The 26,518-nt window shown below is 44.9% G+C and overlaps 1 protein-coding gene across 1 annotated transcript; it reads left to right on the forward strand.

Annotated features, from left to right (window-relative positions):
- Positions 1 to 1,107: 1,107 nt before the first annotated feature.
- On the forward strand, positions 1,108 to 26,353 carry tmtc2a (transmembrane O-mannosyltransferase targeting cadherins 2a). The gene is made up of 12 exons (XM_061667746.1): positions 1,108 to 1,467; positions 12,639 to 13,236; positions 17,341 to 18,169; positions 18,286 to 18,400; positions 18,696 to 18,781; positions 19,050 to 19,234; positions 19,329 to 19,407; positions 20,030 to 20,151; positions 20,920 to 21,001; positions 22,722 to 22,836; positions 22,903 to 22,966; positions 24,883 to 26,353. Exons 1-12 carry the CDS (start codon positions 1,385 to 1,387, stop codon positions 25,072 to 25,074), a joined length of 2,550 nt encoding a protein of 849 aa, XP_061523730.1. The 5' UTR covers positions 1,108 to 1,384; the 3' UTR covers positions 25,075 to 26,353.
- Positions 26,354 to 26,518: the final 165 nt, after the last annotated feature.

Below are 26,518 nucleotides of genomic sequence, written 5' to 3' on the forward strand. Positions count from 1 at the left end.
CCCGTGCATCCTTCGCCATCTGTGTTGCTCTCCCTGCTGGGCTCTTCTTCCAAACCCCCGACGGTGGGACAAGCTTTGTTCCATCTGGTGGTCGGCGGCTCCAACCTGGCGTCCGTACGCACCCTCGACAAATATAAGACAAGATGCATCGGTGGCTAGTTACATTCACCCGTTGTCTGTTTTGATCATTTATGTAAGGATGATGAATCAACACAATGATGACCTGCTTTGGGAGGCTGCTGATGTGTGTGCGGACCCCTCGAACGAAAAATCAGGTCGCCAACCGCGATGATAAGCATACTGTTGAATTAGTACCTCAAAACAACATTCTTAGCTCTATAAATGCAAGATTTTTCATGCAGCTGTCATTAGGTCACACTGCGTAGGTGTACCTAATATTGTGGCCCGTAATTTATGATTCCTAAATTCGGATGAATTGAAACCTATAACCAGTGGACATGAAAAGTCTACACACCCCTGTTTAAACAGCAGGTGTTATCTGATATGAACAAAAAGAGAATCATTTCAAAACGTTTGTCCACCATGAATGTGGCCTACAACCCGTACAATTACATTTTTTTTAAATATACAAACTGAAATAATGTAGTTGCACAAGTGTGCACACCCTCTTATAACTGGATGAGACTATGTTCCGAATTTACAAACCTCTTCAAACTCATGTTAAATGGGAGACAGCACACACCTGCCACTATTTAAACTGCCTCTGATTTACCCAAAATCAATTTCAGATGTTCTAGTAGGCTTTTCCTGCTATATTTTTTGCTTTGTAGCTGTAGCCTGACGGTTTTATGCTAACACATGTTCAGTGCAGTGTGATGATGCATATTTTATACATTTTGCATTCCATTATTGCCCTTGGTTTCTTTAATAATCAATGAATGCACTTGTTTATTTGTCATACCAAATCAAACGTGTTCTCATGAAACCATTTTACGCATAAATTATAGTTGCTTCTTTTACTAGCTGTTGCAAATTCGGCAGTAGTAAAGGATAAAAGCACCTTTTGTATGCCTCCGATCGCATTCCGTGCAGCAGCCTGTGCGCATGCGTAGCCTGCTCCCTTCAAAACCACATGCGCCTGGCTCTCGCTGCTTTCCGGTGCTCATCGACCACTGATGCGCATCACTGCCACACACGCGAACGTCGTCGCCCTTCGACGCCCCCTGACAACGTTGGCGAGCCGCTTGTGAGCGTCTCGGCCCGGCGGGGGAGCATCATGGCCCGCCGCGACGCGGTTTCGGTGCGCCGGGGAGCCGCGCTGCCGAGCGGCTGAACAACGGAAGACTTCCCTGTCATCCACTTCTCGTCCTCCTCATCGCGAAGTCATCCCCCCCGCCTGCAAACTCCGCTCCGGCTTGGAGAGATGATCACGGAGCTGCTGTGCACCGCCGTGGCCGTGGGGGTGTACGTGAACACGCTGGACGCGGACTTCTGCTACGATGACAGGTAAGGGGGTCGCCCGCAGATGATGCCTCCTCCTCCTCCTCGGCCTCCCGGGTGCCATCACCCTGGTTACACTGGTTAGGTTACCATGACGACGGCCCTTGTTTTGCATGTGCTGTTGTTATCAATCAGCGCTGGTTTCCCAACCTGCACCATTATGTACAGTATTAATATGGCCACAGCAGATATCGATACTCTAATGTGATTTTGTATACATATATATTTGCATGTGTTTCTATCAGGCCGATCGCCCAAAGTCAACTGGGATAGGCTCCAACTCACCAGCGACCATAATAAGGATAAGCAGTAAATACAATTGAGTCTTATTATCTGCTATCATCTAAAATCGGTAGAGTTTCCAGACACCTAATCGAAAACCTCGTGTGGTGCCTTCACCGGCGCAACATTTCCACTTCCAATAAATCATAATAAATCATAAATCATAACATGTAAGCAATGCGTTAGATTATTTATGCGAGAGCAAACAGTGAACAGGTGCTTTCTGCCTGGCAATCGTCTACGGGCACTCTTTAAAGGTCACAAATCACATTACCGAACCGCAGCGGATGGTACACTCAAGTTACACAAAAAGGACAATATCCGGGGAAAACATTCTTGACTGGGGGACAATCCAGGGTGTCGTCCACCTTTTGTCCTCAAATCAACTCTGTTAGGTTCCAGCTCAAACTGATCTTGAACGGGATAAGTGGTAGAAAATGGATGGGTGTTTTTAGTTCCATTGGAGTAGAGTGATTCACGTAGCCGACTCTGTGGCTCAATCAATGAATCAATCATCCTATGATTGACTGATGACCAGTCCAGGGTGCGCCATATGTGTTTTTGCAGTAATTCAACTGGGTGAGGCTCGAGCTCATCCGTGACCCTGAACGAGACAAGAAAATGGATGTTTTTACGTCCACTGGAGTGTAGTGGTTCACACAGCCGATCGATTCCCGTTCAATACGCCATCAACAATCACCCTGTGATTGACATGCGACCAAATTCCTGATAATAATACATCCATTTTCCCTTTTTGTCGTGTCCCAGGGCAGCGGTCGCTCATCCATCATGCTCGTGCGTACGTGGGTGCGTGACACGGCGGCGCTTGTCAGGGAGCCTTTCGGTGACGGATTACCCGCAGTGCCGCCGCCGCGCGTGTCCGGGCCCACGCTCCAAAGTTCAGTGTCCACCTTCGCCGCACATCAATCACAGTCTCTGTCGTAATTTACACTGGAGGAAGGTGGCGGCGGGGGACAAACAAAGGGGCTTCGGGTGAATCGCAATGAGACGCGTGACCCTCCCTGGCTCTTCATCAAACGGGTCAGGGTCAAGAGTCGCGTGCTGGGGACGGCTTCCCCGGGGGGTCGGAAGAGTTAAGAGCGGTTTCCAGCGAGAGCGGAGAACCACTAATCACTCTGCTCCGCTTGTTTGGAGGAGACTCCTCGACTAATTTCCCTTTTCATCCTCGTTTGCCTTTCCAAATGACCGTCGTATGATCTTCCAAAAGCTAATCTGACCTTTTACCCCCCTTCTAATCAAATTCTCGCTACTTCACGTCACACGGACTTCGAAGAATCCCAGACGAAATGGCGAGGCCGGATAACCTTTCCGTGTGACGCGCGAGATCCAACTTGCGGGGATGCTCTGGTGGCTCTCTGCTTTTGCAATCAGATCAAGTGCTTTTCCTGGGCATGGCGAATGCGGATACCAATGATTTATTTATTTAAAAAAAAAAGCTGCTTGTCAAACCTAGGTACAGTGATTCCCATTTTTGGGAGGACAAATAGTGAGTGGGGTTATTTGCTTAACTGCAGATGGGAGAGGCATCTATTTGCTATTCATTACGGGGGAGGTCTGTATTTGTGTTGTGGAATTCCCATGAAACAATGTTAAAGAACCAGAAAAACTGTTACCACTACTGATTTTTGTATTTCTGGTGGGAAAATTACTTGCGGTTAGAAGTTTATTTTTCTGCTGCAGATGACTGTTCCAATTGACGTCTATGTTTATACCAGCCTTACGATTGACTGCTTGTGGAAAACACATTTACTTCTTTGAATACTTATCAAGATTTGTGTCTGCTTAACAAACGATGCAGTCATTTTTGACAAATGGACTTAAGTAATGAATACTTGGCACATTATTCAACTAAAGATGGAGGTGGCGACATGATGAAGTGTCTTAAGTGGCTTTCAATATTGGGAATATTTTATCCCGAGGCTTGTGTGACCCCAATCCTGTTTTTAATCTTTGCCAATAAGTGCATCAGTATGATAATGTCGCTCAAAAATGCTTGATGAGCCTTGATCCCGGTTCAAAACCGTACCGCTTTGAGTTGAAACGCAAATGAATTGAGTCGATGCCACGCCGCACATGACTCATCCGCGGAACCGCCTTCAAACGAGGAAAGAATTCACGAGAAGAGCATCAAGCGACCGCATGTAAATGACATTGTTATATGAAAAACATGCTTCCTCTTTTTTTCCAGTAGATTCTGGCATGAAGACGAGTAATGTAATGTTCCTATTTCAACGTCAGACACTTCTTTCTAGGGAAATATTTCACGTATCACGTTCTGCTGGCGTCGTTACGAGCGAGTCCAGTTTAAACATCCCAAACTGAAAATGGTAGTGAGATATGTCATAAACACTCACCCTCCTTGACGGCAGCGAAACAGTAGTAACGAGATGATTTGCCCAATGGCGCCGCTGACTTGTAGTGCATGGGGTTGTAATTGTCGAAATCTGCTAGAAAAATTACCTCAAAGAACCCTCGTTGCGTTGCGGCTGTTTCAGTTACACTATGTGCTTGGAGTCTATAAATATTGGTGTGAGATGTAGGCCAAAGAGGCATGTGAGCAAATGGTTGTGTGTGCGGCATTATTATGCAGCTTGGGGGGGGGGGGGGGGGGGGGGGTGACAACGTGTCGGCCTGCCAGGAAAGATTTTCCTTGGAAATGAATAACATTGTCTCAAGACATCCAGTCTTTAAAAAGTGTCGATGAAAAGTTAAAAAAATGATTGGGTTTTAAGCAGAAACAGGCAAAATGCTTAACGAATGGGGTGACGGTGAAACCCCCCTGACTATTGGCAATGTGTCACCCTTATGTCATATTGCCGTGTAAGCTTGAACATGTGTTTTTATTCATCAGCAATGTTTTGTTTTCGCAGCCTGCCCGTTTGGATTCAGGGGCGGATTCGTCAAAAACAACATCCTCGCAAACAGAGTTCCTGTTTGTGGCGTTAGATTTGCACTTCGTCGAGGCGCACTTCTAAAAACGACCCACTGGCGTAATCCAAAACCCAACACGATCAGGTTGGCTGTGGATGTGCATGACTGCCCATTAGCTAGCCTTCTCAATCTTTTTGTAATCGATAGCCGTCCACTATCACGTTTCAGCGATTGTCCATTTTCTTGCTGTCAAGAGCGGAAACATCAAGTCAGTGTTCTGTTTTTTTTACCCCCGAAAATGGGTCCAACTGTGACTTTGATCAGTTCCTCACAATTCGAAGGTGGTTGTTGCGACTTTCGGCTTGTCCCATCAGGGTTTCTTGGTGTTATAATGGTCGTTGTTGGGTGTTGGAGAAAGAAATGGTCTAAATCAGTTGGCCTAAGACCCTATAGAGCGAATTAATACATAGGTTTTAAGATAATTGCTGAAAACGTGCAAAGACCACGGACTATGTAGTACTCAATTGTGGAGCTCTAGCGTCAAACTGTTTTTTTACCATTTCCGTTTTCCTGATTTTAAACTGTGGCCAAAATGGTGCCCAACGTCGCATTTCAGCCACTGACTTGAGCGCCTTCATTCGTATCAGTGGCTATTCGGTGCAATCGCGACTTGTTTAGTAATTATTACTAGGCCCAATACTGTTAGCCCGTGAGCTAGCTGGTGGCTAGCACCTCTCGTCGCGGAGTGGGAAAGCCCTGTGATGACGCGTTGGGATATATTCCAGCCACCAGAGGTTTTAATCGGGTATATTTTTGTGGCTCAAACATGTATGGATGGGTATGCAAAAAAAGGATGCTCGACGAAATAGCCACTCACCCTCTTCTACAACCCGACAAGAGTTGGCGCACCCCTATCCCCAACTCTACAATCCCCTCCAAAAAAAAGACATCATCTGAAAAATAGCCCGTTTTGCATACCACTAATATATTTGACAATTTAGAACAGGCTTTCCCAATCTTCTTAAGCCACACCCCGCTTTTCAACTCCACGAAGGAACGATGATGAGGTGAAGGTATGCCTCATAAATGTGGAGACTCTTGGCTGCTGAGTCTGTTTCATGCATGGTTAGTCCAACTAACTGTAAAATTAATCCACAGCTTTTAGAAGCAGGGCAAATCGACTCCCCAGTCTGTGCATGTGTGGAAGTGATTTGGTGCTTCACACCTCATAAAAACCACACAGGGATGGACCGAGAGTCGACGTGAGTGACTGAGGGTCGAAAGGAGATCGGGTGACAGCCCCCCGTGGTGCTTTTATAGTCTGTGGTATTGAGACGCAGGAGGTATTTGTTTGCCTCCAGCGTCGCTGTAGCGTGATATCATTAAATGTTGTGTTATTACCCGTGGAGAGTTACGGCGTCGGCCAAGGAATTTCAATGGGAGAATTTCTGCATGGATAGTCTCGCAATGGGATGCGGCTCTGCGGGAACCCGAGTGGACATCAGGTGCGCCGCCTAGCAAGTAAACATTGCAGTGGTGGCGGCCCATTTGAGAAAGCAGCCCTGATAAATGGGACATCGACAACGGATGAAGGTGGCCAGTCCGACAAAAAAATATTTATGGATGGCGGCGATAGGAGAGGCAGTAGGCAAGGGTTACTAGTGCTTCCATGATGGACTGTGACAAGAAAGTAATTTGTTTTTAATGGATTTTCGGCACATCCAGCACCCCATTTTTTATCTTGAGCCTTTCGTGTATTACTTTTAATCCATCGCACCACGCTGGAGGTCACTGAATTGTGGATGCCAAGATGAAAAAATAAATCAAATCTGGTTTGTCATACTTTTCACACAGATAAGAAACACACCAGAAGGGAGCCCTTGTCAATATTTCAGCGGCTAAAAATGTGAGCTCGAGAAAGTAATCAAGCATTCAACTTTGCACATCTTTGCTTTTGGAGTGTTATCCAATTAATTCCATTTCTTACACCCACCCAATTAAATACACATGTAACTGACAACAACTTTGATGCACATCCTCTCACTAAAAGTTCTTCAGAAGCCTGTCGAACAAAGACACACGAAAGATGGCCGCTTGTCGTGAGTGGTTTGTCTCGTGCATTTAATCCTGATAATCTTGCACATGTCGGGGAAACAAAAAGAAAATGACAGTTCCACTCACATCCATGACATCATGTCTGCGTGTCCCTCTTGCGGGATTCTCTTTGGCGCGCGTGCAGCGTACATAGCCCCCACGAGGGCTGCGGGGACCACACGGCAGCGACAGAAGCTTATGATGGAATATAAATGGACTTTTATGACGCCATATGTGGTGCGCAAAGGAGTTTGGGATGTACATTTAGGGACTGTGTTCACAGTTGGACAAACCCGGATGAGAAAACCTGTGTTTTATTGCCATTCGGTGATGCCGATCTCATAATTTCGAGTTTGGAATAGCTGGCGTTCTATTGCTTGGATATGTTGTGCTTTGGTTAAAGGTCAAATGGGTGGGATTCACACTTTGAGGAGCAGTGGTCAGACAAATGGCTTCCTTGTACCAGTCGTGTTCAACAGATCACAGTTCCCGATTTGAAAAGATCGTAGATAAATGGCACGAACCCTAACCCCCACGGTACCCCTCTTTAGCTCCCGTTTCCCACTTGCTAATGCTGGAATGTGACAACTGGTCACGCAGAAAGAAAGGCGGGCCGACAGCGGATTGGATACAGTGCTGCACGGCATGTTAGTGCAGCTCGGACAACATGGTGAAAGCAGAAAAAGAACCTACCCCAGGGGTTATTTTTGGGGGAGGGGGAACTCGCGCAAAACTTTGCTACTATCGAGCATGCTGGGTTTTCAATTTGAGAGTGGATTACAGATGAGTTCAAGGTGGAGCTTTGAGGCTCCTTTTGAGGAAAGACAGGATGAGGCTCCGCTTCTCCAGCTGCTCCTTTGGCAGAACCAAATCCAGTGCATCATCCCGCGGCAGCGCAATTTGTCATCAGTAATTAAAGGTTCCTCAGACAAAGGAAGAAACGTGGTTGGGGGTCTGAATGGGCATTTGAAGAGTCACATAAGTGCACCTCCAGAATCCATAATATCTCCAGTATTTGTGGTCTAAATTTGGCACCATCTTTTGGCACAGTCTGTTTTCCAAAGACCTCTGGAAATGGCCTAAATGACCATAGAATATCAGACTTTCTCTGCGTTTTCAGGCAAGGCTCCACAGACACATTTTTTTGTTGAGTCTACTCCTTTTCGTGCCATTGACGTGGCACATAGGCATCTGAGGAAGAAAATCGATTCTAGACATTCAGCAGATTGTTATTGGCTGTTCGGCTCCACTCGGTTATGTTCTTCATTTTATATTAGTGGCGCTAACAACTTTAATTCGGGAGTGCTGCTACATATTGAATATTCATGGTAAGACTAGTTAAATGACTGTAAAAAAATAAAAACACTGCTGTACCTGGAGTCATAAATCATAACCCCAGCATGTGCACAGCTGCAGTTCGTCAGTTGTTTCGCCAAGTCGCAACGCAACACTGGTCCAATCTTGAATCAAGCAACACATTTATCACCATGGAAGCAGGCGGCCGCGGCAGGGAGAGACCGCCCTAATTAGTCGTGCAAAGTCCGATGCTGTAATTAACCGTGCAGACTCTGGACAGACTGATTGGCTGATCATTTGGTTTTCCTGCAAACATGCCGAAGGGGCTTTCCTGCTGCCGTCCTACTGCTGTAATTGAAAGAACTGAAGTCGGCTGCCTTAATAATGCCATAAAAATCACATTTAAATCAGTTTACCCATGGAGAAAGCCGACGAAATGTGGCGCACTAAAGGTAAATGGCACATTTATTGCGTGAGACTTTTTTAAATAGCTGTACCAGGGACCTTCATGTACACAAGGGAAAGTTCCTGGTGGTCTTTGGAATGAATCAACAGTTTAACTTGTTCCTCACGAACAATGATCCAAAGACTTTTGAAATCAATTGTCAGGCTTTTGGGCCATGTGAGTGGTGTTAAATTCCGAGCCAGTACTGGCACCTGCTTGCTTTCGGTTTTATTAGCCATTGATTTCCCATAAAACCTCCCTGCTTGAGTCTAAAGATTCATCACAGCCTTTTATTGACATCATCACTCAAGGAAAGTTGCAGTGGGACCCCCTTCTTCCTTTTGCCTTTACTTTTGCTGACGCGGCAGCAGTGGCTTTTCAGCTTCACCGTCCGTTTAGCGCGGCCAATCGATCACTCCCGAGAATGCAGCGAGACTTGAATCAATTTACTGAAAGATAAATGAGGGAATGGACCTCGGGATAATTGCGCTCATAATAGATTCAAGCACACACTCAACAATGTTCTCATCAAATCAGGAAGCTGTACCATCGCCACTGGCAAAAATGCTATCTGGCCATTTTTGGCCGTGTCCTTCTTCCCATATTCCAACGTGGGAAAGTGTGGGAAAGCGACACGGTGCCACTTCTGTTTGGCAGCATTGTTCTGCCAGTGGTGCCGCTCTTTTCAGATGTTTGAACACACCCTGCACGCGCACTTCCTGATGTCTGACATGCAAACAGCCCAGATACAAAGAGTTGATAAAAGAGGAGGAAATATTCATCAGGTTCGATCGGGTGAAAATGTTCTACCTCACAACACAATCACTCTGGTATGGATTACTCACACACCCTACCTTTAATCAGATTAGTGTTTGACCCCAGACCATACTACGTGTCTTAGAAACTCAATGATCACTTTCTCAACCTTTCAGCCGGGAATCAACAGTGATGATCACCCACTCGTACGCTGTCTTTCCTCACTGACCAGAAAGACCAGAAAACAATAGATGATTGCTTACCAGTTGAGAAAAATTCTTCAAATTAAGGGCCGTTCATTTGGATTTATTACAATTCATTGCAGACACCGAACTTCTTCATACCTCTAGCGCTTCTGCTACCTCACTCTCTCTCTCACATCTCTACTTTGAATGCACCTTGTTTTGACAACTGGTAAATTGGACCAAATTGCTGCTAGGTCTTCCACCGCATTTGCGAACTTCGAACTCTTTGGGGTTTTTACCGAATGAGCACACATATTGAGGAGGAGGCTTCATGGAGCGGGGCCAGACGAGGGAGTCTGTCGTACCAAAAGGAGCCTACCGTTGTGGATGGGAATCCGGAGGTAAGACGAGAGACGGGAGGAGGATGATGAATGGCGGTTACAGCAGAGAAGATTTGTTAAGGGATGTTAAAAGGAACGAGTGGCCGTCAGGGGAATAAAACGCACAAGCTTCTCAAAATACAAGAGAGAAGACGACGTCTTCCAAGAACAGTATGGCCTTTGTGACGACCACAGGCTAATTTATCTGCCGCCGGGGAGTCCAATTATGCACTGTACACAACAAAAGTGCAATTGTAACTCAGCCAGTGGCGATTACATTATCTGATGGCTGTTTGTGCTGCTGCTGTTGCTAGTTATTGGTGGTCGGCCGGTGCTCGTGCTGCAGACGGACCACCTATTTCAATCATAGTGCAGCTTAATGGACACGCTTTTAATTAGACTGTACAATACAATGGTGTTTTCGACATTGTTAAATGAAGAACGCGGGTAACATTAGGCCGGAAATTTGAAAGAGTGTCGCAAAATGGGTGACCTTTCTTGCTGAAAGAAACAATGCGTGGGTGCATCTGTATGCACATGGAAACAAATGACTGGTGGAGAGATCCTTCTTGGGAGGGGGGCGTTGTTGTTTGGTTGTTTCATTTGCATCATGAAAACTGGCACTCAAATGGTGAAAGAAATCCAATCTTTTCGTACAAGTTGGCCCAAAATAAAGAAATAAATAAATACACGATGCCACAAAAGAAAAAAAAAGGAAACCTGGAAAGCCGCCCTGTACTTTCAGGATTGTGAATAGCGACTCCCGCCGGCGTGCCCCAAATACGGTGGTACAAAAGTCCCACTCCCCCACTTCTTCTGTCACTATGGGAGACCACTCCATGTTCTCAATGAAGCCGTCACGCTCACAAACACAAAAACAGACACCTTGCTGATTACTGTGGCTTTCTCAAAGCGCATACGTGCCTCGCAGCGTTCTTTTCATCGCTTTGATGATTGGCTGGCACTGATTTGAATATTGTCATTATTTATTACCACACTGTATTGACTGAAAAACAGGGAACCTTCGTTTTCAAAATGGGAGCACAATAAGGAACTGTGCAAAGTGGATGATGTCATGGCCGATAAGCGTGAACTCCACGATGGCCGCACGCAGGCTTCCAGAATAAACACACTTTCTTTGTTGGAAAACAATGTTGGGAAATGGTGGGAATTTTCTTTCCCGTTGCTCACTCGAAGACAGCTTTACCAGCTCATCAGGGAAACAATTATATTCAGTCGACATTTAAAATAGTCTTCAACTCTCCTGGCAGCACTCACGCTCGCTTTTTTAGGCTCAGCGGGCTAAACAGGTACAATCTCTAGACAAAGGAAGACCTTGGCTGAACCCCCACCACCCTCCCGTCTTTCCTACGCTGTGCAGCGTGCATGCACAAAGACAGAAAGTGTGCTAATGATCATCAACATCCCCCATGAGGCAGGCGCCACATAAGACCATTTTCCATCCGTTTTATTAAAAAGACTGCTTGTAATGTAAGTGTAGTCTATATATATATATATATATATATATATATATATATATATTTAAATACACCGCTTTAACCAAGTGCAGGCAGCTTATTAATGAGTACAATTTGGTGGGAAAATGGATTACCAAAAAGCCGAATTTTATTTTCATGAATATATATTTTAGATAATAATTTGGTGGTTTCAAGGAGGAAGTTGGTATCCGGGAGCAACTTTGTAGAATTAAGTCTTGGTTATTCAAAATAATACAAAATGTGGCATTCCCAATCGCGATAGTGTGTTGTTTTTTTTTAAACATTCCATCTCGAGCAGTTTCATTTTTTCCTCAGCTGAAGTTCTTCTAATGACAATGCACCCGCCTTCCGCTTTGAATTTTTTTTTAATAATATTTAGAGAGCCTGAAAAGCAAACACTCGCCTCCTTATTTGACAAAAATCTCTATTGAAGGGACTTTCAAAGCAAGCATTCTTCCTCTTTTGCTCTCATTTCACCGCCTCCTATTTCCTTTCCTTTGTGTGCATGTGCTACTTTCTCAAGGAATAGCGTCCGCTCAGCAACCCTCGTCTCCGCTACATCCTTTTCAATTGTTATTATGTGAGCTCTATCTGTTTGGACTAAATATTTGTTTCAATAATACATTAATACATTCTACAATAGAATCCTCTTTCTAGCTGCCCGTGTTCACACTAACGAGGAGAATCGTCAGCTGGCCTCAGGGGCTTGTGCAAGCCCCCTGTACATACTGTATAATGTGCTATGCTGCTATTTAAATTTGTATATTAGTATAGCAGAAATGATAGTTCCTGAAGTGAGACCCCATTTTATGTTGGGTAGTGGCAATACATTGTAAGACAAGGTTTTTAAGAGGAATTATTCGGCACAATGAAAAATGTATGGTTGTAGCTGTCGAGGATGTACGTAAGTTGCTCAACTGCGGCATCCGTTAAAAAAATAAAATATAACAAATCTGGCAAATTTTGGATATTCTCCAAATGAATGCCAGTGTGTACTCTACAAAACACTAGCACATTTCCCACTGGCCATCTAAGGCTCAGTGGCCCAACTTTTCTGGCTTCCAATGTGGTATCAGACATGTAACAGAGCCAGTTTAACACCCAAGAGTCACGAGCCATACCGGTTTGTGTGAAAAGTGCTGATGTTGCCACACATCTAATTATCTGAATGCATGAATCCGCAGTGGTTGTGCGCAGACACTATGGCATGACAGTCACATGGGAATAAATACAGTCTCTACATTACGGCGTGTACTGAGAAAGCGGTTTCCGAAGCCAATGTATCCAGATGCGAAGTATCCTTCAAGGTTGTTCCTCTGAGAGTAATATTTTCCTTGGTCTTTCCCAGCCGAGCCATCAAGACCAACCAGGACCTTCTCCCAGTGACACCGTGGACCAACATCGTGTACGACGACTTCTGGGGCACCCTGCTCACCCACAGCGGCAGCCACAAGTCCTTCCGCCCGCTCTGCACCCTCACCTTCCGCCTCAACTACGCCCTGCACGGCCTGCGGCCCTTTGGCTACCACCTGCTCAACGTAGCGCTGCACGGGCTGGTGACGGCCGCCTTCGCCGCCTTCAGTCGCCCGCTGTTAGGTGACGGACTGTGGAGTCTGCTGGCCGGCCTCCTCTTCGCCTCTCACCCGGTGCACACCGAGGCGGTGGCCGGCGTAGTCGGGAGGGCGGACGTCGGCGCCGCTTTCTTCTTCTTATTGTCTCTTCTCTGTTACGTGAGACACTGCCGTCTTCGAGCGACGCGATGCTGTGGCGGAGGTGGCTCGGTGGTGCGCTGCTGGACCTGGATGGTGGGCAGCCTGGGGAGCGCGGCAGCCAGCATGCTTTGGAAGGAGCAGGGGGTGACGGTGCTAGCAGTGTCGGCCGTCTACGACCTCTTTGTCTTCCATCGACTCACATTCCGCCAGGCACTTCTGCTCCCGCTTGGAAAGGTAAAGCTGTTCTGTCCCTTTTGCAGTTAATGGTTGTGTACTTAAAATTGCCTTGCTCGTCCGGAAATGGCAGGTGACACGCGTCGTTTGCTTTTCATTAGGAGGTGCAATTAGGAAAGCTGTTCGTCCGTGCAAACCTCACTCAGCGGCGCGGCGCATGGAAATGAAGCTGTGCTCATTCATCATGGGCTAAGGAGCAAAACAGTCATTTTCCACTTCTATGCAAAACATTGCAGCCGGCTTGCAATTGAAGCGGTAAACACGGAGGCCCAAATAAAAGCTTGATCAAGAATACGATCTTTAACAGGAGTGCATTTGTGGGGAAAACGTATTCATTTTTATGCAACCATCATATGTGCTCAACAGAATAAACCCCGCAGCTTTCTTCCTCGGAATAACCTTGATACTATGATTACTGGTGTTTGATTGGAGAAACTGCTCCCTTGCCAGCATGACGGCACTTGTAAAGTGCAATACAGGCATCATAAAAACTCTCCTTGGGTTTGTTGGGCAAGGACAGACAGCTTTTTGACTACTTTAGTCTGGTGGAGGCATCCAAAAATGACTGTCTCTGCAACTACTACACAATCATCTATAATCGGTTCTGACTGATAACCTTCAACTTTTGTTAGATGGCTTGAATGGTGGGAACACATGCATAGCACGTGTTTCCAAAGTATTAAAAATGGAGTTGATACCCAGGTAGAAGCTAAGCCGCAGGAGGCTCGATTGTTGCATTGCACCAGGAAGAAAAACAGTGGAATAGTTTGGGAAATAAAACCTGGAAGCTTTGCACTTTTTCCTCCATTGTTCCGAGCGCTTACAGTGCGGTCTGGAAGATTTCATCACCCTCTGTGATTGTTAGAGGCTGTCGTGACCAATCTTTGAGTGCAGGCACGTCACCGGCTACCAGGCGGGAGGGAGCGGGGGTTCCTGGTGCCAACCGCCGCCCCTCCTGCCACCACATCTGGCTCATTTATCACTGCGCCGGTGCCCTCCCGTACGGGCCCAGTTGCGGTTATCTTGGCAGGGAGGTTGTTACTCTGCGTGCTCGGCCGCGGGGGCAATTGTTTCCTCGATAATGAGCCAGAGACACTTGGGAACACAAAGAGATGAGGGATGCAGGAGAGGGAAACTATGCTCTCATTTCCCTCACTATCTGTTCCCAGTCTTGGGAATGTACCACATTTGTTTCACTTAAGCTATAGTCTTCAGTTTAAAGGCTAAAAGCGCAGCATTGTCTTCTTCGTAATCAATTGTAAAGCGCTCCGACCGCTGCTTTACTGCGGAATCGAGGAAATGCAAATCAGCTAACAGACGTGCTTCGGCCGGCGTTCCATCGCTCGTTCCATTTACTCCCAAATCAGGCTGAGATGAGATTTAAAATGGGGAAAGGTAGGACGGGCAGAGAGCGCAGAGCGGGAGATGGAGACAAAGGAGGGTGTGGTGTTTGCGCCGCAGTCTACCCAGGAAGAAGAAAAAAAAACTCCTTCCAACGACACCATCTCATTTGATATTTTCCAGTGTCTAAAATTGCTTTCTGTGTCATATTTTGCTACGTATCTCTCGCATTAAGTTGATGCTGTTAGTTAACCAAAGAAATGAAGATGCTAATACTGTAAACGTCAACCGAAAGTCACAGATTAGGGTGTCTGTGAACAAAATGCTTTTTGCCTGACTAACTACTACAAACCTAGAATTGTAACTCCTAAATGTTGCGCTCCTTAACTTTGGTTCTTGTATTAACGTCTTGGACTAAGCATTCTTAAACTCGATTGAAAAGCAATCCATGCGACCATCATCAAGGGACAACACTTGAAATGCTCAGCGAGCACCAGTGATCAGCTGTCCTCGTGGATGCCGCTCAAGGTGTCAATCTCTTTGGATTGCTTCATCAATATTTTGGCGTTACAAAGTATTGTTGATTTTTACGGGACACGGTTCAAATGCCACACATGATCACTCAGTCAGTTGGAAGGAGTCACTGGCACTTTTTAAATTGGACGTAACTGTAATCAAAAAAGTCTGTAGGACTTTTCCCCTCTGCACCCCTGCTGTGCAGCAGCTTTTGAGCGTTATGAAGCCAGCCGCGTTCCCCTGCTGCTGCTCTGGACACGTTTGATACTCTCGGCACGCCGCTGCATCAACACGGATTCATGAGATGAAAAAGGCAAAGGGGGAGAATTAGGGAACGGTTAACGAGGAAGCGTAAAAAGTCGATGTGGCAGTATGGGAGAGAACGCTATAGAAATTGACAACACAGTGTTCCAAATAAAACCTAACGTGAATCAAGATCATTCCAAACTCCGAGTCTGACGTAAAGGATAATAATTATCTGCATCATCTATTGTGGTTAACCACCTCCAGGGGGCAACTTGCAGTCAAATTGTGTGTTTACTTTAGTAACAGTCTATTTTAACGGAGACGGAAATGTGAAGGAACAAAAAATATCAACACTCTCAAGGAGATTGAGAAAAACAATTTATATGATAATCCTCATTACGGGTGGATTTAAGGCGTTTTCTTATTGTACTCATAGCTTGGAGTACCTAATAATTTGGACAGTGGGCGCCATGACGCAGGGGACTGACTTAATACCGTTGTTTGTCGGACCTTGGTATGTTTCCATTTGCTAACTATACACAATGAGAATAATCTATTACATTTGACTGAGTTTCTTTCTTTCTTTTTTCTTTTTGCTCTGTTTTGCGATTCTAAATTACCACGTAAACCAAAAGCCATTAAAGGTAATTATCAATACCAAAGAATATTTTAGAGAAAACGGATAAATCATGTTAGTGTTTTGCTACCTTGCCAAGAAACAGAAAAAGAAAAAAGAAACTGCTTCAACAAGCGTCTTACACCTGCAGGCTGCTCATTTGATTCACTGGAAGCACTTAAAAACTGATTAGTGCGAGGATTCACGGTCACGCCCGAAAGCAGCTGATGCATCAAGACACCAATTTAGGAACAATTTGGGGGACACACAAAGCACTCAAGGCTAAAATAAAGCTCATCTGCTTTAATACCACCAATGCTGAAACTACTTTCGCATTCGTGTAATGACTCACGTCTCTCCATTCATGTAGCACCTGTCAAAGGACTCCAAAAACCTCAGTCAACGGGCTTTTTTAAGAGCAACCCAAGCGTCCCAAGGGGGTGGTTGGGGGTTGCCTGCCCCTGTTGACCCCCTCATGTTTTTTCCACTTCTCATCTGGTGAAATCAACAGCCGAGCTGGAGCCAGTAGGGCCTGCAAGGCCGCACTAAACCTCTTACCATAATCCTAATGTGCAGTTTTGTTATGGACAATAAGATTTCCATCATAGTCCCCTTTTAGCGAACACACAAGGAGACGTTTCTCCCATTCATGACACCATTGATTGTTGTTAGTTTTAATCATGGAAATTGTTGATGAAACACAGACCACCGCGAATGTTCTGTCACGGCCATTAGAATGCTTTACGGTATGTTCGCGTGAACTCATACGGTCCTGAAATGGGTTCAAATGTAGTTCATGCCAAGGACGAGCTGGGAGATAAGAAATGAGCTCACAAAAGAGGCAGTGAACAACGTTTCAGTGATCATCAGTCACTTTACGTCGCATTAAGTCCACCAGGGAAACTCTGCTTGACCTTCACCTCCAAGACATCCAACATTAGCATATCAAAGAGACATTAAAACCCAGTGAAGAACTCATGAAAGGAGAACAATTAAAAGATCAAGTTTTAAAGTGTTGCGTGACTGTCAACCTCCTGGCTGCAGAATTAAGGCTCTTATGAGATGTAAACAGTATCTGCATACCAACACAATGAGTTCTAAGCTGATTAGCAGTCACACTCGAGGCAACCCTGATAGCCAACTGGGAAAGCCCAACGAAATCTATACCAAGGCACCAATATATGGAAGAATAGTAGACATCCATTTTTTTGGTATGAACCTGTCAGAACCAATTTAAAGAAAAGACCTTGGATTTATTTTGGGGGGTTGCAACTTTTTAATTAAAAGGTAGATCAAGAATGTCCTGTAATTCAAGCCAAATTTATTAGACCATGGGCCTTCTCATTGAACTCCATTGGAATCTTGTTATTTTTGCTCTGTTTCAGAAGAAGAACCCGAAGCTTTTGCTGAGTCTCACTGCTCTGGCTACCTGGGGCATCATTCTGCTGTCAGGTCGCATCTACTGGATGGGTAACAAGCCTCCCAACTTCTCCAACTCAGACAACCCGGCAGCCGACTCGCCGCATCTCCTCACCCGGACGCTGACCTTCCTCCACCTGCCCGCCGCCAACGCCTGGCTGCTGCTCTACCCCGACAAGCTGAGTTTCGACTGGTCCATGGACGCAGTGCCCTTGGTGAAGTCCTTGGCCGACTGGCGGAACCTTCACACGCTTGCCTTTTACGGAGGAGTCATTCTTCTAGCTTGGTTTGGGTTTCACGGCCCCACCTCAAAAGGAAAGGACCCAGATGGGAAAGTCACAAATGGGAAATCGGTCACCAATGGGAATGGTTACCACGCTACTGATACGAACCACAACACAGACATGGGGTCACCAAAAATCACACTGAATGGGTCAGTCGGACTTCACGATGACCCTGCTCGGATGTCCCTACCACCCACAGAAAACCTTGTGATATTCTCACTGGCCTTACTATCATTACCTTTCATTCCAGCATCCAACCTCTTCTTTTATGTCGGTTTTGTCATTGCTGAGAGGGTACTCTACATTCCTAGCATTGGGTTCTGTTTACTTGTGGCCACTGGCGCAAGAACCTTGTACATCAGACTGAGAAAAAGAGGCTGCAAAGCCTTGCTGTTGAGTCTATGTTTGGGGCTCGTACTGCTAAACGGACTAAGAACGATTCAAAGAAATAGGGACTGGAGCAATGAGGAGAATCTGTACAAGTCGGGAATCAGTGTGAACCCTGCAAAAGGTAAGAGGGGTAATGTGGATTATCTCTCTCTCTTTTTTTTACATTTTTTTTTATAGGTCTTAGGCTTCCTCTTAACAAGACTTTATCCAGCCTGACAGTGTCAATGTCTCCTACAGCCTGGGGCAACTTAGGAAACGTTCTGAAGAGCCAGGGCAAGATGGCGGAGGCGGAGAAAGCATACAGGAATGCTCTGCACAACAGGGGGAACATGGCTGACATGCTGTATAACCTGTGAGTGTTAAAGACGTCACCCACTCTCCCACTCCTGTCACCCTGATGGGAGTTGTGCTGAACACAAAGGAATGACAGGCAGGAAATAAAAATAGAAGGTAGAAAAGAAACAAGCGCAATGAGAACATAGTGTTGGTGGCTCTTTGTAGCTTCTGCTGCAACTTGACTTCATTACGTCTTTAGAAATACCACAAATTAACTTCCACACCTGTGAAAGTGAAGATGCCGAATTATTTTCTTCAAATTCCCAGTGGTCAAAAAGATGTGTGCGTTTGCCCCTCTTGATGTCTTCCAGGGGTTTGTTGCTGCAGGAGAACGAGAGATTTTCAGAGGCGCTTCATTACTACAAACTGGCTATTGGGAGTCGGCCAACGCTAGCATGTAAGGATACCTTGTTGTGTACTTTATAGACAATTACTGCAGTGGTTGTTCACACATTCTAACATTCTGCAGTCTTGTGAGTAATTAGACCCAGACAAAGGGTCACACTTAATTTTCGAGGCGTCGGACGTGCCACATTTCGGATATCAGGCTGTTTCAACTGAATCCCAAAATACATAAAGAGCTAATTAAAGAATATCCAGAGGATTAATCAACAGTTGAACCAAGACAAATAACAGCCTCATCCTTCCTCATTTCTGTGCTGCAGCCGCCTACCTGAATATGGGAATTATCCTGATGAACCAGGGCAACCTGGAAGAGGCCAAGCGCACCTTTGTGACATGCGCCAACATTCCCGACGAGAATCTGAAGGATCCCCACACCCATAAGAGCTCTGTCACCAGCTGCCTGTATAACCTTGGAAAACTGCTGCATGAGCAGGGTCAACAGGAGGTATAATGGTTGAAAATGTTTAATCTCTACCAGTTAAACCTTTTTTTTAATGTTGATTAAAACAAAATGTGTTTATTTTTTTGCCATTCTACAGGAGGCCCTCTCTATTTACAAGCGGGCGGTGCAGAGGATGCCCAGACATTTTGCACCGCACAGCCTTTTTAACATGATAGGTACGCCAATTTATGTTTTGTATTACACTAACAATAAACTCTGGGATCATAAATCCGGTGACACTTACTTTATAAAACGGCCCAATGATGGCATTCAATGCAAACAATGTCATCTGGTACTGACTTTGGCTGGAGATGTGTTGATGAAACTTCGTGTTAGATGATCCACATGAGAGGGGCTTTAAAGTGAATTCAACAAATGTTGAAGTGCTGCCAAAGCCAACAGCGGAGCAGTGTAGCTCCTAAATGTGCACATCTACTGGAGAGGATTGAAGATAATCCAGGGAATAAATCACTTCCAACGCCTTGTTATTGTAACACTAATGACATTAATGGAAGCTTAGAGTTGAGATGGTCCGCTTGAGCTCTCATTGAGGCTAAGAAGGGTGTTTAGTCAGGTGGGGGAGGCGTGGGCTGATGTCATGTTGATGTCATGTCACTGCAACAGCCAAATGCATGTGTCTTCCTGCTTAACTATTGTCTCCCAGCATTACGGATGTTATAAGATACTGTACATAGTTTGCCCTTGAGTAACTTGTTAGTTATTTTCCCCCCAGGCAACACCAGGAACTTTACTTTACCAATTAAACCCTGACCCCTGTTCCCTGTTTCCCGTTCCCAGGGGAGGCCTACATGAGGTTGAACAAGCTGGAGGAGGCAGGTCACTGGTACAAGGAGTCCCTCAGGGTCAAGCCAGACCATATCCCGGCCCACCTCACTTATGGAAAACTGCTGTCAATCATGGTACGTACACACACAGGCTCCAGGTCTAAGTGGAGCTGCATGGAACAGCAATGGAACACTGTAAAAGAATCGTGCGAGACAACGCCCAGGCAGTCTTTTAGATGAAACTGGAAGGTCCAGGACTGCTGCCAGAGAGTCTTTAAAAATACAATGTGGAGGTGTCTGAAGGTCACAGGCGTGGGGACGAGGACAGGTCCATTTTCAGTTTATTAGATTTAGTGCGTGTAAACACATGTGTGAGTCTCACACACACACACACACACTGATGCCCAAATGTTTTCCTGCGCTGCAGCAGCTGCAGAAACAACATCCTGTCCTTCTGCTAGAGGAAAAAACTCACTGATGTGACAACAGATGTGTTCACAGCTGAGTCCAGTTTGACTATGGGAGTTGCCCTCTATAAACCCTTGAAGGATATTTGACCTCTTTCCTTCTTTGAATAAAGACACAGGGCCAAAAACTTAATGGGCTCTTTCTCAGTACAACTGTACACCTAAAGTGTTGGAGGTCCAGTGTTGGTGGACCGCCCTCCCTGAGGCCGCGTACCTCGACAGGAACCGTAGCTCACCCGGACTCTGGACAATGGAGCAGTGGACAGACTTATGTCGTTGCCCGAAAGGAGTCAGACACATGGAGGAAAGGTCAAACTGGAGTCTAGTACTATAGTTCACCCAGAAGATTTCTACATACATGTCAAGAACTTCAATGAAAGGAAGCCCATGCAAACTTGGTCGTGAACGTATATGTTTTCCCTCCATTTTCTTGCAGGGGCAGAAGACTGAAGCAGAAAAGTACTACCTGAGAGCCATTGAGCTGGACCCCATGAAAGGAAACTGCTACATGCACTATGGTAAGACAAAAAAAAACTCCTATAGAACTTGAAAGCCCAAAGAGCGGCGCTGTCCTCGTCTGGGCTTTGCATTCATGGACAGTCCTTGAGTCTTTGGCCGATTACACAGGGATCTTTAGACGCTTTTATCTGCAATTCAAGCCTTGCAGCGTCAGCCTCGTATCCAGACTGCTACCAGCTGAAGTTCTAAACCAGGGTGGACTCCATGTGGCGCCTGGGTAACCTGATAACACTTGTAATTATGGGGGGCTCAACAAAAAATAGCCGGATGTACAAAATGGGGTCGGGGGGACAACTGTTTGTTAAGGGAAGTTGTGAATGGGGGGTTGCTGGTAGGAAGTGATTTGTTGTTCGGGCAACTGGTAGACGTAGCGGTGCGATTGGTTGCTTGGCGAAGTTGTCGATGGTGGGTTTGGGGGTGGTAAGGTGCGATCCCTTGTTTGGTTAAGCTGTTGACGGAAGGGGTGCGTTTTGTTGTTTAACAAAGTTGTTTAAGAAGAAGATGTCATGAACATGCATGCATGCACACGAAATTTGTTCTCTGCATTTAACCCATCACAGTGAACACATACACATGTTAGTGGAACACACTGGAGCAGGGGGCAGCTGAAGCGCCCGGGGAGCATTACGGGGTATCAGTGTGTCGTCTGGTAAAGATGTTGACAGGGGGTGCGATGACTTTTGGGCAAAGTTATCAACGGGGGCGTGTGAGTAGGTTGCAATCCGTTGTGTGGCAAGTTGTTATTGACAAGGGTGCGATCTGGTTGGTGAAGTTGTTGATGAGGGATGCGATGAAGTTCTTGAAAGGAAGCGTGTGGTCCCGGAGAATCTGTTGCGTGACTGCATTGTTAACAGTGCTGTCGTATCGATTCTTTGATGAAGTTGTCAATGGTAGTTGTGGTGGTGCGAGCGATCCTTGGTCCGGCCGGCTAAGCTGTCAACGGAGTGCAATGTGCTGTTCGACCAAGTTGTTCACAAAGGGGTGTCCGTTTTTCAAGTTGTTGACACAATGGGGTGGGATCCCTTGTTGGGCTGACTTGTTTAAGGGGAACTGCAAAGTTGCTGACAGGTGGGGTTGCATGGGTGAATGATGAACTCGCTTTATGAGGGCTCAGGTAAGCTTGGCGGGGATTTATTGGCTCCTAAGTAACTTGAACCCTGTCCTGCTGTGAAGTAAACCGGTCATTGTGTCCTTCATATCTTCCATCTTTCCTCTCCCTTGGCTTGCTTTGGCACCTGGTAACGTGGAGCACTGCTGTCTTTGGACAGTGCCGCTTCCCCTTCCCTTCTGCATTATCTTGCAGACTCTTGTAATACATGCTATTTATTTGGCGCGTTATCTCACATCTGGCTGCTCGAGTGTGTCCGGGGTTCATGGGGTGAGCTCAGAACGTGCGTCTGATATCTGCCTGCCATTTTAATAGGGAGCTGCTTAGGACAAGCAAGTGCTTCCTGCAATTGTTTGCAGAACAGACTAAACGTGGCCCGAGAAGCGTCACGCACATCACATCTCATCATCTCGAGACGCTGGGAGAGGAAGTTGTGGTTGGCGTGCCAGGTGGCTGGTTAGGAAAACATACAGAGTATCTCTAGACCATATTGGTCGCTCACTCGCCGCCTTCCTGTTCATTTCCCGTGACGCTCGTCTTTTTCACCAGCTCCGTTCACCTCCCATTGTTCCCTCACTCCCAATTATTGAATCTCGCCGATCTCTGTGTAGGTCAGTTCCTGCTGGAGCAGTCGCGACTCGTCGAGGCGGCGGAGATGGCGGAGAGGGCCGCCGAGTTAGAAGGCACAGAGTTCGATGTGGTCTTCAGTGCGGCGCACATGCTCAGGTTCGCTTTGAAAACAATCCAGGGTGTTTTTAATGTTGTACTGACACTTCGTGGTGATCTTTTCAGACAGGCTAGTTTGAACGAGGCGGCAGAGAAACAATACCAACGTGCAGCCTCCCTGCGACCAGACGTAAGTACCAGGTTTACGACACCAGTCCATCAAAAAAACTATTCCATCCTGCCCCTGTGCAGTATGAATCAGTCACTTCAAAAGGAAGGAGTGTGTGGTTTTATCCTGGATAGGGTAATTTAGAGTTTGCAGGAACCCATGTGTATTTCTTTTCATTTTTTTATACACAAGACAGAGAAGCCGCTTTCTTCGCGTCATTTTTCTTTCTGGTGACGGCCCGAAAGCCATGGAAAGATGAGGAGAATATACTGCCACCCCAGTTGGAAAGCTAAAATAGCTAAAATAATTAACCTTATATTTATGGTCTCAGAGGTTTTCTTGTTTCAGGATAAAAACTTTTGCACTTTTCCTTGTCTTGTTGGCAAACCTCACCGTCTACAACGTCAACTTTATACAACATATCACAGCTGATGAAAGATTAGGTGCTGCTTATACTGTGTGACGATGGTCATGGCTGTCATTCCATGGGAAACGCTGAATGAACGATAGACAACTAAAGCAGTCACAATTTGCATATGATCTACACGCTGCCGCAGAGTCAAAGGTGAAAGTAGTTGTTTCAAGATAACACAAGATGGCAGCTGGATCAAAGATGACATCATGGTGTAGACATTAGTCTGGCAAGTGTCGTGTCATACAAAAATCTGAAAAACATTTCGTATGGTTGGCGCAGCGACAGCTTGATACATAAAGTTGTGGGGCGAGTGAGAAGACTGGCGCTGTCTTGCTCCGCGGCTTTGATGGTGGACACATAAAACCGTTCCCACACAGCCAGTCAAGGTCGCCACCGGTGCTGTCGCACGATGTAACTCTACACCAGTGGTTTGCAAACTGGAGACCGTGGACGCCAGGGCGTCCGCAAGCAATAGCAGCAAGCACGACACAATAGTATTTTGTATTGATACCGTTAGCTGAATAGCATAATTGCTAAAGTCATTATTAACTTACTGTTACCATATCAATACAAAATACCAATGTGCTTGCTAAAGATTTTTGTTTTTTATTGTTTTCCCAAAAAGTTAAAATATGACTAAGGCAACTATGCTCTTAGGCTAACAATATAGCATATAGATGTGCACGCTGTTAGTCTAAGTCAGTTTAACTTTTGGGGAAAAAAAACTTGAAGCTAGCACATTTTTTTTAATCGAATAAAGGCATCTTCTCCAGAACAAAATGCATAATATTACGGAAATTAACTTGGGTTTCGTGAGGCTAATAGCATAATTGCCCATGTCATGTCAATGCCACAATATCAATGAAAATATAGAAATGTGCTTGCTAAGAATTGTGTAGATTCTCAGTCATCCAGGTTGTGTCAATCAGCAAAAGATGAACTGAGGCAACTGGACTCTTCTTGTTTCTTGAATAAGTTTAGTTTTTTTTCGTTTTCCAAAAACGTTCTAAAATGATGTGGGCAATTATGCTATTAGGCTAACAAATTTTGATATTCAATTGTTAAACTTAAATATCATAATATGACTTTATCCCCGAAAAATACAACTTTATTCTTGTAGGATTTTAGGACTTTTTATCCAGCAGATACTTTATAAAGATTACAAATTTATTTTTGCAAAAATACAGCTTTACTTTTATAACACTGCAACTTTTTTTTCTCAAAATGTTTTTTTTTTATTGTTACATTATGACTTTTTATTTATTCCTTGTTTTTACATGAAAAATTGGCAACTTTTTAATTCATATTGCATTTTGGGGTACACATGGAGAAGCCGAAAGTCACAATTACATGGTAGCTTTGTGTAATTGGCTTTGGGATTACGAGGCGCTCCTTGGAAAAACTGCTCCCTTGTAAGACGTCCCAGGACAAAAAAAAGCTTCAGAACCCCTGCTCTATACAAGCTGATTGTGGCTGTAGATACTGCCCCGCTAACTTTCTGACTGTCTGCTTCCTCCTCCAGTACCCGGCGGCTCTCATGAACCTCGGCGCCATCCTCCACCTGAACGGAAAGCTGGCCGAGGCCGAGGCCAAGTACTTGCGGGCGCTGCGCCTCAAACCCGACGACGCCATCACGCGCTCCAACCTGCGCAAGCTGTGGAACATCATGGAGAGGCAGGGGCTCGCCACGAGGATGGACCAACTTTCTACTTAAATAAGCGGGCGGGGGCCACAGTGAGGTGCCGGAATGAACTGTGAGGCAGCTCCGCCGGCTCTTTCATCCCGAAACAAAAAAAATTTCAACAGAATTGAATGCACTACATGACTACAACATGGCTTTTGCCCTGTAACAGTGCTCCTTTTACAAACTGTGGAGGTACAGTGCAGATGAATGCCCTCGTCACTGAAGATAAGTCATTGTGACTGAAAAAAATGAAAGCAAACGTGGTGCCAAAACTTGTACGCCTTTCGTGCCCACAAAAAAAAAAAAAAAAAAAAAAACACAGGTAAATATGCCTGGTAAAGAACTCTTTTTACATGTGTTATTTGTTGTGTGATCATGTGTTAATTTATTAATACTGTTTTGTTGATTTGTGAAAACCAATGATTTGATTGGCGGCTTACATTGTGTCGCCCTGCTATGATGTCACACGGAAGCGCCATCTCGCATAGGAGCTGGACTGTAGCGAATTTACAAAGTAGTATTAGGGCCACAATGAAAGAAAAAAAATCATTTGTAATCTTATCAAATTAAATCACATTTATTTGAGAAAAGTAGCAATGTTTCGAGAAAAAAAAAATATTCTGCGAGAATAAAGTTGTATTTATACAAAAAATAGCAATTTTTCAAGAAAAAAATCATAATCTTGCAAGAATAAAGTCGGATGTGTTTGAGAATTTAAAAAAAATATATATTTGAAATTCACTTGTAAAAATTGCTTTTTTTCAATCTGATATTCCAACTTAAAAAAATAAATGAATAAAACTTTTGTCTCAGAAAAAATGACTATTCTCATAATATTCCTACCTTATTCCTTGAAATAATCTGGAAAAACTTTATTCTGATAATGTTATGATTTATTTTTTCTTGACTTTTGAATCTCGTAAAATATGACATCATTCAAAATTTTGAATTTTTTTTCTTCACATTTTTTTTTATAAAAGAAACAAACAATCTATTCAGTATGGCACTAATTTAGTTTTTTTCCCATACATTTAATACACGATAAAAAGTGAAATGGCCCCTGATAAGTACAGTAAAAGCTTCCACTCACCTTTTTAAAACAACATAGAACTTGCAGCTCCCAACATTGTTATCATGTAGCAGGCTGTCAGCCATCTGAAAATCCTACATTAAGAAAAAATATCACCAAATGCATTAATAGCAGAAACCAAACATTACATGAGATGTCTTTCATGGTCGTGCAGTTTAAATTCAAAAACATGTATTGTGTTTTGTAAGAAAACTGAACCTTTTGTCCAAAATAAAAATGTTTGCCAACTATTTGCTGTGAATCGTGTTGTGATTCTTGCACTTTGAGCATGGATGATGTTTTATTTGTAAAAATGTGTTTTCGGTGGCTTTGGCGTGGACTGTAACTCCACCCGGCTGCCAGTAAACCCATAAATGTGAACTTCAGAAGGTTCGACTCACATGT

The sequence above is a fragment of the Phycodurus eques genome, chromosome 22 (genome assembly GCF_024500275.1).
Source record: "Phycodurus eques isolate BA_2022a chromosome 22, UOR_Pequ_1.1, whole genome shotgun sequence".
NCBI classification, from domain to species: domain Eukaryota; kingdom Metazoa; phylum Chordata; class Actinopteri; order Syngnathiformes; family Syngnathidae; genus Phycodurus; species Phycodurus eques.

What these genes read in the sequence shown, in the direction of transcription:
- tmtc2a (XM_061667746.1), top strand. Translation starts at nt 1,385, where the DNA reads ATGATCACGGAGCTGCTGTGCACCGCCGTGGCCGTGGGGGTGTACGTG. An exon ending in ATGAGCAGGGTCAACAGGAG is followed by an intron (nt 19,235 to 19,328) that starts GTATAATGGTTG and finishes GCCATTCTACAG; the next exon opens with GAGGCCCTCTCTATTTACAA. An exon ending in CAGCCTCCCTGCGACCAGAC is followed by an intron (nt 22,967 to 24,882) that starts GTAAGTACCAGG and finishes TTCCTCCTCCAG; the next exon opens with TACCCGGCGGCTCTCATGAA.